General features: G+C 34.4%; 2 protein-coding genes across 2 annotated transcripts; both read left to right on the forward strand.

Annotated features, from left to right (window-relative positions):
* Positions 1-5,962: 5,962 nt before the first annotated feature.
* On the forward strand, positions 5,963-6,904 carry LOC112855644 (olfactory receptor 4K13-like). Its single transcript, XM_086708543.1, has one exon. It carries the CDS (start codon positions 5,963-5,965, stop codon positions 6,902-6,904), a length of 942 nt encoding a protein of 313 aa, XP_086564669.1.
* Positions 6,905-14,467: 7,563 nt separating this feature from the next.
* LOC147580138 (olfactory receptor 4L1-like) lies at positions 14,468-15,406 on the forward strand. The gene has a single exon (XM_086708544.1). The coding sequence runs from the start codon at positions 14,474-14,476 to the stop codon at positions 15,404-15,406; it is 933 nt and encodes a 310-aa protein (XP_086564670.1). The 5' UTR covers positions 14,468-14,473.
* The last annotated feature ends 3,649 nt before the right edge of the window (positions 15,407-19,055 follow it).

Raw genomic sequence — 19,055 nt, forward strand, 5'->3', positions numbered from 1 at the left:
ACATTATGCTTTCTTCTTAGTGACACAGCGATGGTACAAGATGCAATACTTTAACTTTTAAGGAGATGCCTCAGCATCCTTGCTCTAGATAAACTCTCCAAAATTTCACAAATGTGGCAAGACCCTGCCATCTTAAATGATAATGGTTTTTGTCCTCACACTTGATTCGTCACAGTGGCTTAATCTGGGAAGAAAAAAGTGTTGATTTTCTTATGCCCTATCTTAGGAATATTGAAAATTTCACTTAACTTCCCTTTAAGTAAGTGCACATCACATGTCCTTGACCTAAATTTTTGGTCTGCCTTTAATCAGCCATGATTGCAGTGTTATAATTAGATAGAGCTTTTATTTTCTAGTGTAAAACAATTATAGCATCTTAGTCCAATGTATGTGTAGCAGTACCACACTATCAACAGAGACTCCAAACCCTATGTATGTATGTTCATTTTTAAATAATTTCTCCCAAAATGTCTGTAAAAATTCCTCACACATTTGTACTCCAGAAAGACTAAATAATAAAAGGATGTGTGCCATTATAGTCCCATATTCCTTCCAATCCATTCTTTTCATTTCTATAAATTTGCTCTTAGTACAGGAAGCCCTAATGCATGAAGACTTCATTTCTAGCACCCTAACATTTCCTGACCTTCAGATAGTTACAAATGGGTATCACTGTTAGATTAATACAGGGTGGGAGGAAAAGAAAACGAAGAATACACACACACACACACACACACACACACACACACACAGTCTTAGCCCAAATATCTGTAGTAGTTCTCTGGCTCACTCTGGAACTCAGCAACACTTCCATTACTTTAGCCCTCCTAGTGAAATTGGTCACCACATTTCTCACTTTTGTATATAAGGCATCATGCACAAAATAATGGTCTCCCAAAGAAGTCCATACCCTTATCATGGAACCTGTGAATATGTTACCTTACATGGCAAACAGAAATTTGACAATATGATTGTTTATAAACCTTCAGATGGGGAGATTATCCTGGGTAATCTTGTGGATTCAATGTACTGCCTGAGTATTTAAAAGTATTGAACTTTTCATGGATCCAGAGAAAGAAAAAAAGATTCCAGGAAGGATGAATCTTGAGGAGGCTTTCATCCACTGTTCCTGGCTTTGAAGAGGAAGAAGATATGACCAAAGAATACATGCAATGTCTAGAAAGTGAGAATAACCCCTGACTGAAAATCAGCAAGGAAATTGAGATGTTATTCTAAAAACACCTAGAACTAAAGTTGGCCCTTAGCCAGGAATAGTCTGGGAACAGTTTCCTCCCTCAAAGCCTCCAGTAAGAAATATTGTCCTACCAACAACTTCATTGTATCCCAGAGAGAAAAAAGTTGGATTTCGGACTTATACAACTAGGAGATAAGAAATTTGGGTTGGATGAAGCTTCTAGTTTTTGGGAAATTTTTTGAGGGAGAAGAAGAAAATGAATACATGTCATTACCCTGGGGCTGTGGTAAGACTATGTCTTCTCTTGCCCCTCCAGATTAGATTTGGTGGTAGATTCCAGTTGATGTTCATCTTTGGTTTCCCTGAACATTTCCTGTTAGCATCTCAGCCTTCATGTCATTAGACATGTTCACTTCATGTTACTAAGTAATTCATTAAACTCCTGTTTTATGTATGTAGAATGCTAACCTGACAGCATTGAACTGTAAATATTTATAGTACTTTATGTTAGTATAAGAACTAACACTATTCCAATTAGACCCGAGAATTGGGGAGAGGCAAAGTGCGAGACTCTATCAGAAGTTAGCCCCTCTAAAGAATTTTCACCAAGTAGCCACCTGAAAATAATGTTTACTTTCATGTTATTTGCCACTTTTATCACATGGCAGGCTTCACAATGCCACTTAATGAATCAGACATCTGTTACTAAAGAAGAATGGGAGAAGGCTACTCAGCAGTCTGTTACACAGTTTGTACCAATTACTAAACTGGTCACTGGTGAGGAAAATGAAGAACAGTGGTTGGCTCAAGATAGTGAGATGCAGTGTTCTGGACAGGGTTGGAGACTCCATGGAAGTGCATAGACGCCTCATACCATGAATGAGAATGGGGCGGTCGGACAATTAAGCCTGGGTGGTCAGACAATTAAGCCATTACTTCTGATTAAAGCTCATGTCATTATCTCACAGTCATGAGACCAAGCCACATGTCAGGCTCTGTGTTAAGCATGGTGCTTGCTAGGAATTCTCTCTATCCCTCTCTCTCTGCCCCTCACCTACTCCTGCTTGCTCTCTCTCTCTCTCTCTCTCTCTCAAAATAAATAAACTGTAAAAAAAAAAGTTAGAAAATGAGTTTTTGTTTTCAAGAAAGAAGGAAGGGTCATGTTTGGGAAACTAACAAATTCTGCCATAGCCAGTTATCATCACTGTTAATTCAACATTAATCTAAACACTTAGTTAATGGACTAAGGCACAGGAAATGTATCTGAAGAAAAAATGTTATTAATGTTGTATATTATTTTACCAGTAACTTGAAACAAGACAAAGAACAGGGGAAAAAATGACAAAAGAGATTTTCACAATGATACCATGTGCCATATAAATATGTAATAAATGGAACCAATAGCAATAAAACCAATATGTTAAAGAAAAAGATCATAGTAAGTATATGCAAAATTACTTTTAACAAATAATGTGTTATCCAAAAAATTGATAATGAAGATTAGAAAATATATTGTATCATAAAAGTAGGCAGACATTTAAAGAGACATAAAATCTTTCTGAATGGAAGACTCAATTTTGTAATTCTGTTCATTTTTTGAAAACTTTCTTAGAAGTTTCAAACCACGAGATTAAAATGTCAATGGAACTTGTTTTAACTTTAGAAAATACATCTATTTAATGTAGAATAAAAATATATAAAAATAACCAAGAACACTCTGAATGAATAAAGCAATGACAACAGACTTGCCTTCTATACATTAACTATACTGTAAACTAATGAGTTAAGTAGTAACTCTTCAAAAATTATCCAGGAAAATAAAACAGTAAACAAGTACTCCCCAAAAAGAGCCTGATGTATCAGCAAATTTGAAAGGTAATAAAAAAAAGCATAACAAATTCTTAGTGGAATGAATTATTACTTAATTTTAATGATAAAAAATAATTTCACATTGTTTCTCAACAGTCCACAAAGATTACAGTTTAAATGTGAAAATCTCAGCCTTAATAAAATGTAGAATTTAAATAATCTAGAATATTTATATTTTTGCTAAATATCACATTTATGAATGTTTTTGTAGAAAACAAACTACTACAAAAGAATGAACATCATATAGAATTCTCATAATTCAACTCTAGTCCTAGTATGGATTATTGCCTTCAAAGTATTATAAGTTTTATAGATGAAAAATGGTATCTCCTTTCTGCAATGTCATAAGTCTTTTTTAACAATCTCAATTACTTTTTTACCACCGGTCCCTAAGGAATCTAAAACAATTAAATGGGTTCTCTCCTTTGTGCCTCCTACCAAGGGATACACTCATATACTGCTGTCTTTTGAAGTCCAGAGAAAAAAATAAAGTCTCTGGATGATGAAGATTAAGCATCCATTTCATACTGATGTTACCTCTGAAGTCCAAGTGCAAACTGGTAGGTTACATAATCTTGACATGCTACTCTATCTACATACCACATCAATCACATTATTCTCATTAATAACATTAAATGTATCCATAAGTGTGAAACATATGTGCCAAAATGAAACTGAGAGGAGGGCTCAATGGGTTTCAAAAATTAATCTGGAACAAACATGATCTTGTTACAATTGGGAAAAAAAACAAAAATCAGAAAACACTATACCCATGATTATTGGAAATTAGATTATAAAGGCTAATAAATTATTCTTAGGCCAAAGAAATCTAGGTATGTTCAAATTGTTTGGTTATACTTATCAGGTTGAATGATGTTATTCTTTAAATTATAGCAGAAATATAGAGAAAGTGCTTTTGTTGTTTTTTAGAAATGCAATTATTTTAAAAGAGAGATAAATGATAGAAATGTGAGGATAAAATGCCTGATTCAGGGCTCTGAAAATCATAGAATGTCACCACTCATAAAATATTGATGCCATCATTATACTTGTTAGGGATTGCTAGAAAAGCTTATGAGAAAATTCAACTTTCCTATAGTAACAGTCTGAAAATGGCCAAGTAGTGAAAACACTCATTAAGCCAGAAAAATTTAGAGATAACATCTTCTCTAGGCTCTGTCTTTGCCAGACCCAGGTGCACCTGCAAAGTATACCTATTGCGTGCTTCAAGGAAATACAGAAGGTCTAGAGGCTATAGTTCAGATGAAATAATTGTCCTACAGTTAAGAGTACAAGGCACAAAGAAGAAATACAGATTCCCATCTGTGAATGAGAACTATCAAAGATGTACATTTCCTGTTTTATTACCTTGTGAAAGAAGGAAGTTTTTATGTTACTTTGAATAATAGTGTCAAACATAATGGGCTGATTATGTTTGGGGTTATAATGGGATGATTATGGGCCATTTACAAGAACTGTGTGTCTTAGTGATAGTAACCATGCATAGAAACGAACATATGATTAAGTGTTTATTATGGTTATTTAGATATACAATTTTAAAAATATGAATTATGTAACTAAAAGATTACATGTATCCCCAAATCACATACATTCTATTTTCTTTTCTTATAATCTACATTAGCCTTTGGTCTAGGCTCTCATAAAAGCAAGGAAAAGACTGAAGATGAACATGCCTGAAATAAGATTTGAAGAAGAGAGCTAAAATCAGCCAAACAAGGAAGGTCTTAACCAGGTGAATTTACATAGAATGAGCACTGACCTATTCCCTTTATTTGTGTGTATTTTTTAAAAGTTCATTTAATTTGCCTGAATCCACCCAAGTCAGCAACATAATATCTCTGACACTTTTCCATCTCTGACAAAGTCAAAGATTGAAAGAACTTTAAGGGAAATAATTGTGAGTAAGGATAGGTCCAAGGAGGCTAAGTAACCCAAGATAGGACTCTTTTCAAAGATAGGACTCTTTTGAAGTCTTGTTAAGTCATGCTTACAAAGGTAAATGATTCACCTTACTCTTTACCCCTCACTAATGGAGGAAAGTGGAACAAGACTACAATGGTAAACTTCACTAGTCTTACTAATTGTGATTTAGGTGTTTCTTTATACTTATATCTGTGAAGTCATATGACCTAGAAAGAATATCAGATAAAAATAGATCTTTGTTCATGTTTGCAACAACTGGAGAAGAATGCACAGATGGGACACACTTTATATCTGATCACATGAACTGAAGAGTCCGGCACATGTAGATGAGTATCTGTGGTTTTGAGAGTCTAGTCTAAATAACTTAATCTTTCCTCAGTAATTGGGTTTGATCTCAGTTAATGAGATAACTGTCTCCACATGCAACCTTCTATCAACAATATGCTCATGGTCTATAATCAGTTCTTTTCAAGAATCATAATGCACTTCATGTGATTTCAGCAATATTTATGGCGAATTTTTACTGCCTTTTGAGATTTTCATGAAAATGTGTCAGTAAATGCACCTCCTGCAAGAGACAAAAATCACTTTTGCTGATGCCTTCCAATCTCTTCTCTATTATTATTCTAGTACCTTATGAGTTCACACAGTCTGATCTGCAGCTGAACAAGAAGGAGAGGTTTTCTCAAATGTCCAACTGACCATGCCCCTACTAACCAATATACCCATTTTATTTAGTTGTATCCATTCCCTCCAGTTTCTAAACCATGTGGTCCAGTGAAATATCTCCTGTAAAATGCAAAAGAAGTAGTCATAGTACCAAAAGGGTTGTTTGCCTGGATAAGAGACAGTATGTGAGTAAAGATCAAGTTTATGGACTTGTCAGTCCCTATGACATTCTGTGTGTTTTTCCCTCTTCTAGGCAACCTCTGATAAACTCATATGAAAGGATGAATGGATGTCCCCAACAACAGATCAAGTGTGTCTGAATTCATCTTGCTGGGACTTTCCACTTCTCGAGAAATTCAAATATTCTTTTTTGCAGTCTTCTTCCTTGTCTATGTAGCCATCATAGTAGGAAACCTCCTCATTGTGATCTCTGTGATAGTTGATACGCATCTTCACTCCCCCATGTATTTCTTTCTGGCAAATTTATCATTTTTTGATTTATGTCTTTCTTCTGCTACAACTCCCAAAGTGATTGCAGACCTCCTTAGAAAATTCAAGACCATCTCCCTGTGGGGCTGCATGGCTCAGATGTTTTTTATGCACTTCTTTGGGGGTGGAGAGATGTCTCTTCTGATAGCTATGGCCATAGACAGGTATGTTGCCATATGCAAGCCCTTGCAGTATCAGACTATCATGAATCACAGGGTGCTCATCGGGTTTCTGCTGCTCTCATGGGCAATTGGGTCCATACATACCACAAGCCAGATGGTTTTCACGGTAGGTTTACCCTTCTGTGGTCCCAATGTTGTGGACAGCATTTTCTGTGACCTTCCCCTGGTCATCAAGCTTGCCTGCACTGAGACCTATATCCTAGAGCTCTTGGTGATTGCCAATAGTGGCTTCCTGTCTCTGATCTGCTTCATTCTCCTGCTCATATCCTACATTGTCATGCTGGTCACCATCTGGCAGCACTCCTCCAGTGCATCCTCTAAGGCAGTGTCCACACTGTCTGCTCACATCACTGTGGTCACTCTCTCCTTTGGTCCTGCTATCTTCATCTATGCTTTCCCATTCAAGAGTTACTCTGTAGATAAATTTCTTTCTGTATTTTATTCTATAATCACCCCCCTCCTTAACCCAATTATTTATACTCTGAGGAATCAGGAAATGAAAGCAGCCATTAAGAGACTTAGCAGCCAGCATATTGGCCCTTGGCTCACTTTCTAAATAATGTTTATAACAGCTGATTGTTTTGTGTTCTCTGCTTTGGGATTTTGAGTCTTAAATATTTATCAGAATAATTAAAATGAAAATTTTAAATATAATCAATTTTCAGTCGCAATTCATGGAATTATTAAGATCAGTTTTATTAAAAATATAATGGAAATGTTCATAGCATACATTCAATACATAAATAAGTGTGCATTCATTATTTCCTTGTACTTCCTTGTCTTAGAACTCAGGGAAACAACCCTGATCAATGTTTAAAATACCTAATCACATGTCTTTTTTCAAAGACATAATGGCTCAGTATATAAAAATAGTTAACTTTCATAAGATAGCACACTATATGATGTTTAGTTTCATTTTTACTTATAAAGTTGTATTTTTTTAAGTTTGTTTTGTGAGAGACAGACAGTATGATTGGGGAGGGGCAGAGAGAGAGGGAGATAGAGAATCCCATGCAGTCTCTGCACTGTCAGTGCAAAGCCCAATACAGGGCTTGAACTCATCTAAAGTTGCATTTGTAACTTATTGTTGTTAAAATATCTATTACTATTTGTCAACCATATGGAGTCTGTACAGAGGCACTGTGATCTGAATGAGGATAATAATACTTTCTCACTATATAGCCTCAATATGCTAATCATCTTTAGTAGAATTTAAAAATACGCTGAAAAATAAATTTTTCCAACATATCTTTAGTATCCAAATAGTTTTTGAAGAATAAGTATCAACTAAAATGCTAAAAACTAAAACCATGAACTGCTAGCAAAGCTTGCTCAACCAGATAACATATCGATGTTTTTTCAACTGGAATAAGTCATTCATGAAACATCTAGAAAAATATTTACTAAGTACCAAGCACTGCCCAAAGCAATACAGATACATGGTTATAGACAGAGACCTGATGCCTGTTCCGGAGAGAATATCAAAGGGGAGGGATCTATGTTAGGTGTGGTGGTTTTAGAAGATCACTTTAAGAGGAGACATTTATACCAACACATTAAGAAAGCTCCAGAATTACACATTTGAGCAGGGAAAAGAGCATTTCTGGCAAAATGGCCAGTGCACATAGACATTGCGAAATGAGAAAGAGTTTTTAAGTATTAAAGGTAGACCTTGTAAAGGAGACTGATGAATAAAAGAGAGAAGACCTATGCTGAGATTTTACAGAAAGGAAAAGTCCAGAGTATTCAAGCATAGTGGATTCCTTTTTATTGTCAATGTAAATTGAAGTGTTTTAGCAAAGGGAGGGATGGGATCCAGCATACCTTATAGTTGGGTGTACCTCAGTCCTCACAAGTAGAGAATATAATGCAGCAAACGTGAAAGCAGAGGGAATAGTTATTGGGCTGTTTCAGATGGTAAGCCTTATTTTATTAAATAATACAAACAGTGAGTTTGTGGAAACTGTAAAGACTTCCAAAGGCAAATAGAAAAGCTAAAATTATTCAAACACCTTTGGAACCAACTCTTTTTATATCTTTAAAAACATTTTTAAATGTCTATCTTTAAAAATTGTTTAATACTTTTTGTTTTTTATATGAATTTTTTTATTTGAGTATAGTTCACACACATTCATTTCAGGTGTACAACATAGTGATTTGACAAATTTGTACATTATCTACTATGGTCACAAGAACTGTAGCTCCATCACCATATATCACTAATATCCTTGACTATATTTCTTATGCTGTTCCTTTTATTCCTGTGACTTTTTCTTTCTGTAACTGGATGTCTGTATCTCCCACTCATCTATTTTGCCCATTCCCCCACCTGCCTCACTTCTGGCAGCCATCAATTTGTTCTCTGTATTTATATCTCTACTTATGCTTTTGGGTTTTTTTTATTCATCTTTTTTTTTTTTTTTTTTTTTTTTTTAGATTCCAGATATGAGTGAAATCTTAAGGTATTTGTCTTTCTTTGTCTGAATTATTTCACTTAACATGGCACCCTCTAGGTCCATCCATGTTGTTGCAACTGGCAAGACTCCATTCTTTTTTATAGCTTAGTAATATTCCATTGTGTATATATATATCTTCCTTATCCATACCTCCAGTGATGGGCAATTTGGTTGCTTCCATACCTTGGCCATTATAAATAATGCTGCAGTAAATGTAGGGATGCATAAATATTTTCAAAGTAGTGTTTTCATTTTCTTTAAATACCCAGCAGTGGAATTACTGGATCATATAGTAACTCTACTTTTAATTTTTTTGAGAAATCTCCATACTTTTTTCCAGTGGCTCTGCCACTTACATTCCCACCACAAGACTCATTTTTCTCCACGTCCTCACCAACACTTGTTATGTCTTGTCCTTTTGATTCTAGCCATTCTAACAAGTGTAAGGTGGGTGAATATCATTGTGGCTTTGATTTACATTTTCCTGATGATTAGTCATGGTGGGTATCTTTTCATGAGGCTGTTGGCCATCTGTATGTCTTCTTTGGAAAAGTATCTTTGCAGGTCCACTGCCCATTTTTGGCTGGATTGTTTGGGTTTTTCTAGTGTTGAGTTATATGAATTCTTTATATATTTTAGATACTAACCCCTTATTGGATATATCAGTTGCAAATATTTTCTCCACTCAGTAAGTTACCTTTTTCTGTTGCTGATGGTTTCCTGTGCTGTGCAAAAGCTTTAAAATATACCCTGAATATCAAACTTACCTACTTTCCCTCCTTATCCCCTTCTCCTTTTTAAGTATATCTTCCCTACTTGAGTTTGGTCCTAGACCGTGTGCTTCTAACACTGAAAAATTCTATGTGTACCATGCTTACCAACTGGTTTGGGTAATCAAATCAGGGCATCAAATATTGTTCTAATATTATATTTCTAATTTCTATATTTAAGAATCCTTTTCTTTCTTGCAAAGATCTCAAATGCCACACTAAACTGTGACATATATCTCCTCAGCAGAAATATTTTTAAAAGACTTATTTTTCATGGCGATTCTAATTGGTAATAGCTGCATGGGGAAAATAAAATTTTTTATAAAATTCCTAGATTCTGTCAAAAAGAGTGAGAAATCTGTTAGCAATGTCTGCTATGCCTTTCTCAGTGTAGGCTATTATATTAAATATATTAATTTTACTTGAATAAATTCATTCAATTACTAACTATAAATATTGAGATTGATAAAATATTAATAGAATTATAATTTCAAGTCTATCATCTATGATAGATCCATTTTCTGTTAATGTGTTCATCCTTCCCCAACCAAAACACTTGGATTAGTGCTTTTTCTGAAAAGCACTTACTAGTGAAAGTTCACATGGCTGATACACTTCACAAACTCACCATCCACTTAAATAATGAGAAAGTAAGTCCTTGCTCTGAACTCTAGGTAACACATGCACGTTTATTTTAATGATTCCCTTTGGGGGTTGATCACCAGTCTGCATCTTATTTATGTTCTTGTCCTTTTTTTTTTTTTTTTCCAATTGTCAATTCATGGAGGTTAAAAAAGATAATATATATTCAGGATCTCACTGTATCTTCACATCTTTGAAGAGGCCACTCTTCAGCTAGAACTGGTAGGTTTCAATAGCAGTGCTAAAGAAAACTGCAATTGCACACTTTAATAAAGGAGAAGACATTTTATAAGAAACTTAGAACTAAATGAAAACCATATTATTCTGATCATGAGGGCAATAGTAAAAGATAATTTTGGTCAAATAGTAACTGAACACTGTATCTACTTTCAGTAAGGGTAAGAGCCACATTCCTGATCGAGGGATCAGTTTTACAGCTTGAGTTCATGTTCAGGAATATAAATTTGAATTAGTTTAATCCTTATAGGGTAAAAATATAAAATAAAAAATAATTTAGGATATTATAAAATAATGGAACAACTAGGTTCTTCCTTGGCTAAGTTTAGCATCTGTGACAAGTGTGAAATGTAAAATAATAAAATATCATATCAAGAAAATGAGAAAAGGTGATTTCATATTATTTATCTACGTTTTACTTCCCCACATTGAGTATTTCAACACAGAAAACATATAATATGCTAAGATAATGATTAACTTAAATCAATTTTTTAATTTTAATTTTAATTTTTTAACATTTATTTTACAGAGAGGGATGGAGGGAGGGAGAGAGAGAGCAAGTGAACAAGCTGATACAAGTGAGCAAGGCAAAGGCAGAAAGAGAGGGAGAATCCCAAGAAGGTTCCATGCTGTCAATACAGAGCCAAATGGGGGCTCCCTCCCATGAATGGTGAGATCATGACCTGAATTAAGTCAAGAGTTGGACACCCAGTTGGGTGAAATTTGGCAGAGGACAGATAGTGCGATTTTTTTTGTCATGTTAATAAAATTAGGCCTGAGTCATGCAGGTTCAATTTTTTAAATCAATTTTTAAAAAATGTTCCCCTCAAGTACACTTACTTTGTTCACTGAAGTCATATAACCTTTTAGTCAATACAATTGTCTAAGTGTACTGCTAATTTATTTGTTTTGGTAATTTTGCAACCCAAGGTCTATTTCCTATTCTTCTGCACCCACTGGCCTTTTTCCTACCTACCTTTAAAACAATTATTTTAATATTTTAAACTTGATCAATATATGAGCGTGAAGCCCTTTGTGCATCTATAATGCTGAGCCCTTTACTATCAAATATACACATTTATTTTTTAATTAGAAAAATATTTATAGTGGTCATTTTGTCAGCAAATCTGACTTTTACATTCGAAACATTTTTTGTTGTATTTTTTTTTAGTGTTTATTTAAAACAGAGAGAGACAGAGCATGCGCAGGGGAGGGGCAGAGAGAGAGAGAGGGAGACACAGAATCCGAAGCAGGCTCCAGACTCCAAGCTGTCAGCACAGAGCCCTATGTGGGGCTCGAACCCACAGACCGCAAGATCATGACCTGAGCTGAAGTTGGACGCTCAACCGACTGAGCCACCCAGGTGCCCCCCAAACGTTTTTTGTAGTGAGTGAATATCACCTGTGATTTATCCAATCTGTATATGGCTTCACCCTCTCATAAGAAAGATGGATAGAAAACCCTCAAGTTCAATAAAAACTGCATAGCGTTTATTCTTGCTAAAAGAACTATTTAAGTACGTTTGTGGAAATGTATGGAAAAAGACTTTGTTACTGAACATAGACACAGAGTATTGGACATCCCACAGCTTTTCTTCCTCAGGTAAGCAACCTCAGTGTAAAAAAGTACAGTAAGTTTTCATCCTTTAGTCACATAAAAAACACATGAAAAAGTCAGTCTCTCCAGTCATAGGTCATCCATCCCATTCTCAGACAAATTTCCTTCTAGAGAGAAACCAAACCATGCCCTACTTTATCTGATTATTTTTCATTTCTTTTCAGTTCATCGTGTTTGTATAGTACACACCATACAAAAGCTCAAGCTTTCCATTTGAGGTTTAACTGTGGCGTAAGTTAGGAAGAATTCTTTTGTTTCTCATACTCTATTTTTGCCTGTGTCTGAGTAGAAAACTATATATTTTAAAGAGAGTTCATCTTCGATCATTTGTACAAATCCACATGTTGAATGATTTCATCTATCATAACATATTTGAATCCATCTCTATGTACACTTGGCTGGATATATTTTATAAAGGAGTTCATAACATTTCAAAAAATCCTTAATTAATATTGTTCTTTGCTTTTAATTTTCCAATTTACATATTAAGCTATAAAAATTACTTTTAGAATTCTCAATATTTTTCCTTTAGTATTTTGTGACTGAGGACTATATGGTTTCAAAACTATTCATAACTAGTATGTAACTCATTGACTACATGAACTAGAATACCAATGGTGATAATAATTCTTTGTAATGAAAACAATTAGGTAATTATATCATTTAAATTTAAAAGAGAAAAATACATTTATTTACACTAAGTCTTCTTTACCAAGTCTTCCATTGTAAAATTCTTCTGTGGTTCTTAACTGTTTTGAAACTCTATAATCACCAGAAAGTGAGATAATGCTAAAAACAGAATTTTGTGAATGCACATACCTACCGTCTATGTATGTACAATAAAATATACAAATATATTCCATATATATTATCCTTTGGAATCTCATAACAACCTGTGATTTGCAGAGTAAGTATAATTTATTCTTACAACAAAATAAATCCATGTTCAAAGGAGTTAAAGAGCATATTTCCCTCGTAAATGTTGATGACAGGACTAGAATATAACTCTTGACTCTTGGTTCAGTTTTTTTTCCTTATTCTAATAGTTGGGCTAAACAATAACACCTGAATATTTCATGAACTATTAAGCCAAAAACTGTATATTCAGAGTAAATTTTCCACAATCTGTTCTGATGCTCCAGAACTAGAATGTGGTGTAAGTATATGTATTTGTGTTTACGTGTATATGTATGATTCTGTATCTGTGTCTGTGTGTTTGGTGTGTATCACTAATAATTTTTCAAAAAAGTAAAAAACAAAACAGAAAATAAAAGCTGTGACCAAAAGGTATAAGTAAAATGAAAAGTGTATAAAAATGAGCCATCAGTCAGTCCAACATGGGAACACATATAGAGTACAAGTGTCAAAGATATATGAGAGAGTGAGAGTCGAGAATCAGTCTGCAGACAAATGTGAAATATCAGAGGAAAGCACTGGGTACAAAGAATAATGGTACTTATAAAAAAATTGCCGGTTGTTCAGAGTCCATCTATATATTAAATGCAAAGGGACAAGAAGGCAAACTCCAGCCAGGAACCCAGCAACAATAGATTCATGCAAATAGGCAAAAAGTCTCAACACTCTAGGTCAGCAGTTTGTCCAGAAACAAAAGTATTAAAGAGCATTAAAAAAGATCATAAAGGAGGAGGAGGAGGAGGAGGAGGAGGAGGAGGAGGAGGAGGAGGGAATGAGAGAGAAAAGAAGGAAGGGAAGAAACAAACATGGTGGTGGGGAGGAATAGAGGAAAGAGAGGAAGGAGAGGAAAGAAAGGAAGGAGAGAAACAAACCAGTACATTGAGAAATATTTGTTTCTGCCCAGAAACTAGGAAGCCTGTTTTATTATTTATGGTTTTTGTGGGTGACGGTAAGAACATATGACAGACTATAGCCAGTTTAAAGCTTCACGAAGAATTTGCTAAATTTCTAAAGTTATTTGCTTCGTGGCAATATAATTAAACTCAATGCACATACCTGAATATTTCAAATAATAGGTACCACAAAGTGATATGACCATATTACTATCCACTTGAACTAATTCATTTGACTAATGGCCATTTGGTTCCTCTAGTCATTGACCCATTGAACTCATGGTTCATAAACTCATGATAGAAACAACAAATCCATGTGGAGACACAATCTATGCCTGAAAAATATGTTTATAAAATTTTACAATAAACTTCTCTTTTGTGACTATCTGGCTTTAAAAAATGCAGTAAAGTGAATGTTCCTTGCATTAATCTATTAAAATGTATTTTCCAGAAATGCCCATCTTCTCTTTTTCTATGTGAATCAAGCACTACTCTCTATATGGCCATACCTTCAAAACTATCAAAACTTAAATGGTCACTTTTTCCAGATTTTCTACATTTTAATGACTTTGAAAATTCCTACATAGACTAGATAATGAATAACTCAGTGGTAACGGAGTTTGTTTTGTTAGGACTCACCAACACTTGGGAACTTGAAATTTTCTTTTTTTTCATATTTTTGTTGGCCTATGCAGCTATTGTGGCAGGAAACTTTCTCATCGTGGTCACCGTAACCTTTGACTCACATCTGTACTCCACACCAATGTACTTCCTCCTTGGAAATCTCTCCTTTCTGGATATGTGTATTTCTACAATCACAACCCCTAAGATGGTCACAGATTTTCTCAAGGAGAACAAAACTATTTCCTTGTGGGGCTGTATGGCTCAGATGTTCTTCCTTCACTTTTTAGGGGGCAGTGAGATGACTCTTCTCATAGTCATGGCTGTTGATCGGTACATTGCAATATGCAAACCTCTTCACTACACATCCATCATGAACCGCCGAGTCCTCATGGGCTCTGTGCTGCTGTCCTGGGCAGTTGGTTTTGTGCATACGATGAGCCAGATGGTTTTTACTATCAACTTGCCCTTCTGTGGTCCCAATATAGTGGACGATATTTTTTGTGACCTTCCCCTAGTTCTAAAACTTGCCTGCACTGAGACCTATGTTCTGGAGTTGCTGGTAACTGCTGACAGTGGACTGTTGTCTTTCATCTGCTTCATACTCTTGCTCATTTCCTACACTGTCATTCTGGTAACTGTCCGACGTCGATCTTCTGGTGGACTCTCCAAGGCTCTGTCAACACTGTCGGCTCACATTACTGTGGTCACTCTGTTCTTTGGGCCAATTATCTTCATTTATGCTTGGCCATTCAGTAGCTTTTCAGTGGATAAATTTCTTTCTGTGTTTTATTCAATTATTACACCTTTACTGAACCCCATTATTTACACTCTAAGGAATCAGGAGATGAAAGCAGCCATTAGTAGACTGAAGACCAAACACACCCACAGAATAAAGTGGTATTAATTCGTCTGTAGACTTTTAAAAATATTCATCATGTATATTGAAATTATCACATGTTCCCATCATTACATAACCATGATGTATTTAGGTTTGTTGGGAATTATTTTCGCTGAAATTTAACCCAGTTGGGGTTAATAATTTTTTTTAATTTTTTTTTCAACGTTTATTTATTTTTGGGACAGAGAGAGACAGAGCATGAACGGGGGAGGGGCAGAGAGAGAGGGAGACACAGAATCGGAAACAGGCTCCAGGCTCTGAGCCATCAGCCCAGAGCCTGACGCGGGGCTCAAACTCACGGACCGGAAGATCGTGACCTGGCTGAAGTCGGACGCTTAACCGACTACGCCACCCAGGCGCCCCAGGGTTAATAATTTTTTAATGTAATAAAGAATTAAATAGAAAAAAAATGTCCCACTAAACTATAGTTGAAAACCCAGAAATGTTCAAAACTAGATTTCATCAAATAAAGAGAAATCAAATATAAACTGATCTATTTTTAATTCAGAAATAGGGATCTTTCAGCTCAATTCTTTAGTTGGGTAAGTATGCATAAAATTGCATGAACTCTTCAGCTCACAAGTACACACAAATAAACTCATTTTTATGGATCTTAATATGCGTAAGAATTATTACTCTCTTTGACAAGGCAGATAAGCTAGTTTCTATGAGTGGGTATGTTCAAACAGTAACTGTCATGTATGACAGGAGAAGAGGCACATATTTCTTTCTTAAGAACATAGAAATTCCATCTGATATATAGGTGAAACACTACTCATTTTACCTTATTCCTTCATTCTTGTTTGTATTCTTATTTGTTCTCACAAAACTTTCCCAGAACCAAGTAAGAACATTACTACTGCATTAATCCTCATAGACAAGGAAAAAGGAAGAAGCTTCTATATATCCCAGGCATTCACTTCACAACAAAACAGGAAATATTCAACCTTACTAAGTTGTATAAAGTTTAGTCAATTATAAAGGTTAATTTATGGTCCATGGTCATTAGAATAAAGACATTCCATGACCTCTATGATATCAAATTCAAATGCTCTGCTTTTGCCCAAACACTTAGGGTCCCTTTTATAACCTATCCAATACATTTTCTTCATTGCCTCGTAAGCAAATAAGTATTAAGCATATGCCTCTTAAGTATATTTGTGTAATATACTACCTGTAGACCAAAGGGTGTTTCAAAGATGTATTCCTAGCCGTATGTGCATGACATATTTTAGACTAAATTTCTATTTTAAAAAACACATTAAGGAGGATAGTAACCAGGTCCCTAAGAATCATTGGGCATATTTGTATCTTTTTCTTTTCAGCTATTTTAATCATAAGGTGTAGACACCTTATGTGGCTTAGTAGAGATAATAAAGACCTCTAAGCAACCATCTATACCCAGTTATTTTACTGTAGCAAAGATCATCACTATCATCAACTCCAGAGGCATCATTCCTTTTCATGCTTTTAAAATTATTTCTCTCATTTTTCATACATTGTGCATAAAATATATTTTTTGTGTGTTTTTACCCTGATATTCATGGAATCTATATATGCTATTATTGTAAAAGCTATTTTTATCTCTGTTTAGTGTCTTAAAGAGTTATCTCTTTTGTGTTTCTCTGGTTCATTATTTTTTACTATGAAAAAAAAAAACATGTAACATCTTAACCATTTTTTAGCGTACAATAGTGTTAACTTTGTGTACCCTGTACAACAGATTTCTAGAACTTTTTCATCTTGCAAAATAAAAGCTTATATTCATGGTTCTAGAATTCCCCTTTCTGCCTCTAGCTAGCTCCTGGAAATCACCATTTAACCTTCCATTTAAGGGTTTAGCTGTGTTAGATACTTTATGTAATTGGATCATGCAATGTTTGTCTTTTTGTGACTGGCTTGTTTCACATAGAATAATTTCCTCAAACTTCAACCATATTGTAACATATGACAGAATTTCCTTCTTTTTAAGGCTAAATACTATCCCGTTGTATGTATATGCCACATTTTCTTTATCCATTCATCCGTAGAAGGTATTTAGTTTCCTGTCTCCTCTTGGCTATTGTAAATAAAGCTGTAATAAACATGTGTGTGCAAATATGTCTGCCAGACTCTGTTTCAGGTCTTTCGGATACATATCCAGAAGTCAGACTGTTGTATCATATGGTAATTCTATTTTTAATTTTTTGAGGAACCTTCATACTTTTTTCCAGAGTGGCTATACCATTTTACATTCCCCTTAACAGTGAAAAGGTGTCCAATTTCTCCGCATCTTTACATCCTTGTCTGTACTTGTCATTTTCTGTTTTTGTTCCTGTTTTGATAGTGGTCATCCTAACAGGTGTGAAGTAATATTCTGGTTTTGATTTACATTTCTCTGATGATTAGTGATTCTGCGCTTTTTTTTTTTCATATGTTTGTTGGCTTTTTGTGTATTTTCTTTGGACAAAAGTTTATTCAAGTTCTTTGCCCATTTTTTCATTGGGTTATTTGTTTTTTTGTTGTTTAGTCAGGGGAGTTTTTTTTATATATATTATGGATATTAGCTCCCTATTAGATAAATGATTTGCAAATATTTTCTCTCATTCTGTAGGTTGCCCTTTTACCTTGTTGATTATTTCCTTTGCTGCATGGAAGCGTTTAAGTTTGATGTGGTCTTATTTGTCTGTTTTTCTCTTGCTGCCTTAACTTTTGGTGACACATCCAACAAATAATTGCCAAATCCAATGTTTTAAAGATTTTCACCTATGTTTTCTTCTAAGAGTTTTATAGTGTCAGGTCTTACATTTAGGTATTTAATTCGAGTTAATTTATGTATATGGTGTATGGTAAGGGTTCAACTTCATCTTTTACATACAGATATCTAGCTTTCCCACCATCATTTATTAAATCTAGTGTATTCACTTTAACGTCTACAGAATCTAATTTTAAATAGACTAAAATTTATTTAAACCTCCTCCTCTTGGGAGACATTTAGAGCTCTCACATTATTTACTCTTTTAATTAATGGGTCAATTGAACATACATCTATGTATTTCTTTGTGCACCTATGATAATTTCTCTAGGATATGTACTCAGAACTGGAAGTGCTGAGTTTTAATTAAAAACATTCTAACTTTATCAGAAATTACTAAACCTTTTTCAACATTGCAGATATTTACATTCTATGAAGAGTCCTAATTTCTCCATCATTTTGTCAATACAGGATTTTATAAGGTTTTTTTTCTCTCCCAGTTAGATGAGTTTAAAAATATTTTATATTTATTGCATTTCCTTAGTTAATAATGAATTTGGACATTAATTCAAATATTTATTGCACATTTTGTTTTGTTGCTCCAGTTCATACTTTTGTTGATTTCTCTTCTGGGTTCTTCTTTTTAAACTGATTTTTATAACTGTATACATGTATTTATAAATATACATATTTTATAATATACATATCCACACATAGATTGAACTGAAAATATCTTCACTCTTACAGATTGGATTGACATTTTGATGTTTATACATACACAAAATTTAATATAGCTGCATTTGTCAACCATTTTTGGTTTGTCATTTTATGTCTTATGTAATACATCTTGACAGCTGATAGCCCAAAATATTGTTTTTTTCTTTTTTCTATATTTCTTTTCTTTTCTTTTCTTTTCTTTTC

The sequence above is a fragment of the Puma concolor genome, chromosome B3 (genome assembly GCF_028749965.1).
Source record: "Puma concolor isolate L17-30 chromosome B3, mPumCon1.1.hap2, whole genome shotgun sequence".
In the NCBI taxonomy this organism is placed as follows: Eukaryota; Metazoa; Chordata; class Mammalia; order Carnivora; family Felidae; genus Puma; species Puma concolor.

What these genes read in the sequence shown, in the direction of transcription:
- LOC112855644 (XM_086708543.1), top strand. Translation starts at nt 5,963, where the DNA reads ATGGATGTCCCCAACAACAGATCAAGTGTGTCTGAATTCATCTTGCTG.
- LOC147580138 (XM_086708544.1), top strand. Translation starts at nt 14,474, where the DNA reads ATGAATAACTCAGTGGTAACGGAGTTTGTTTTGTTAGGACTCACCAAC.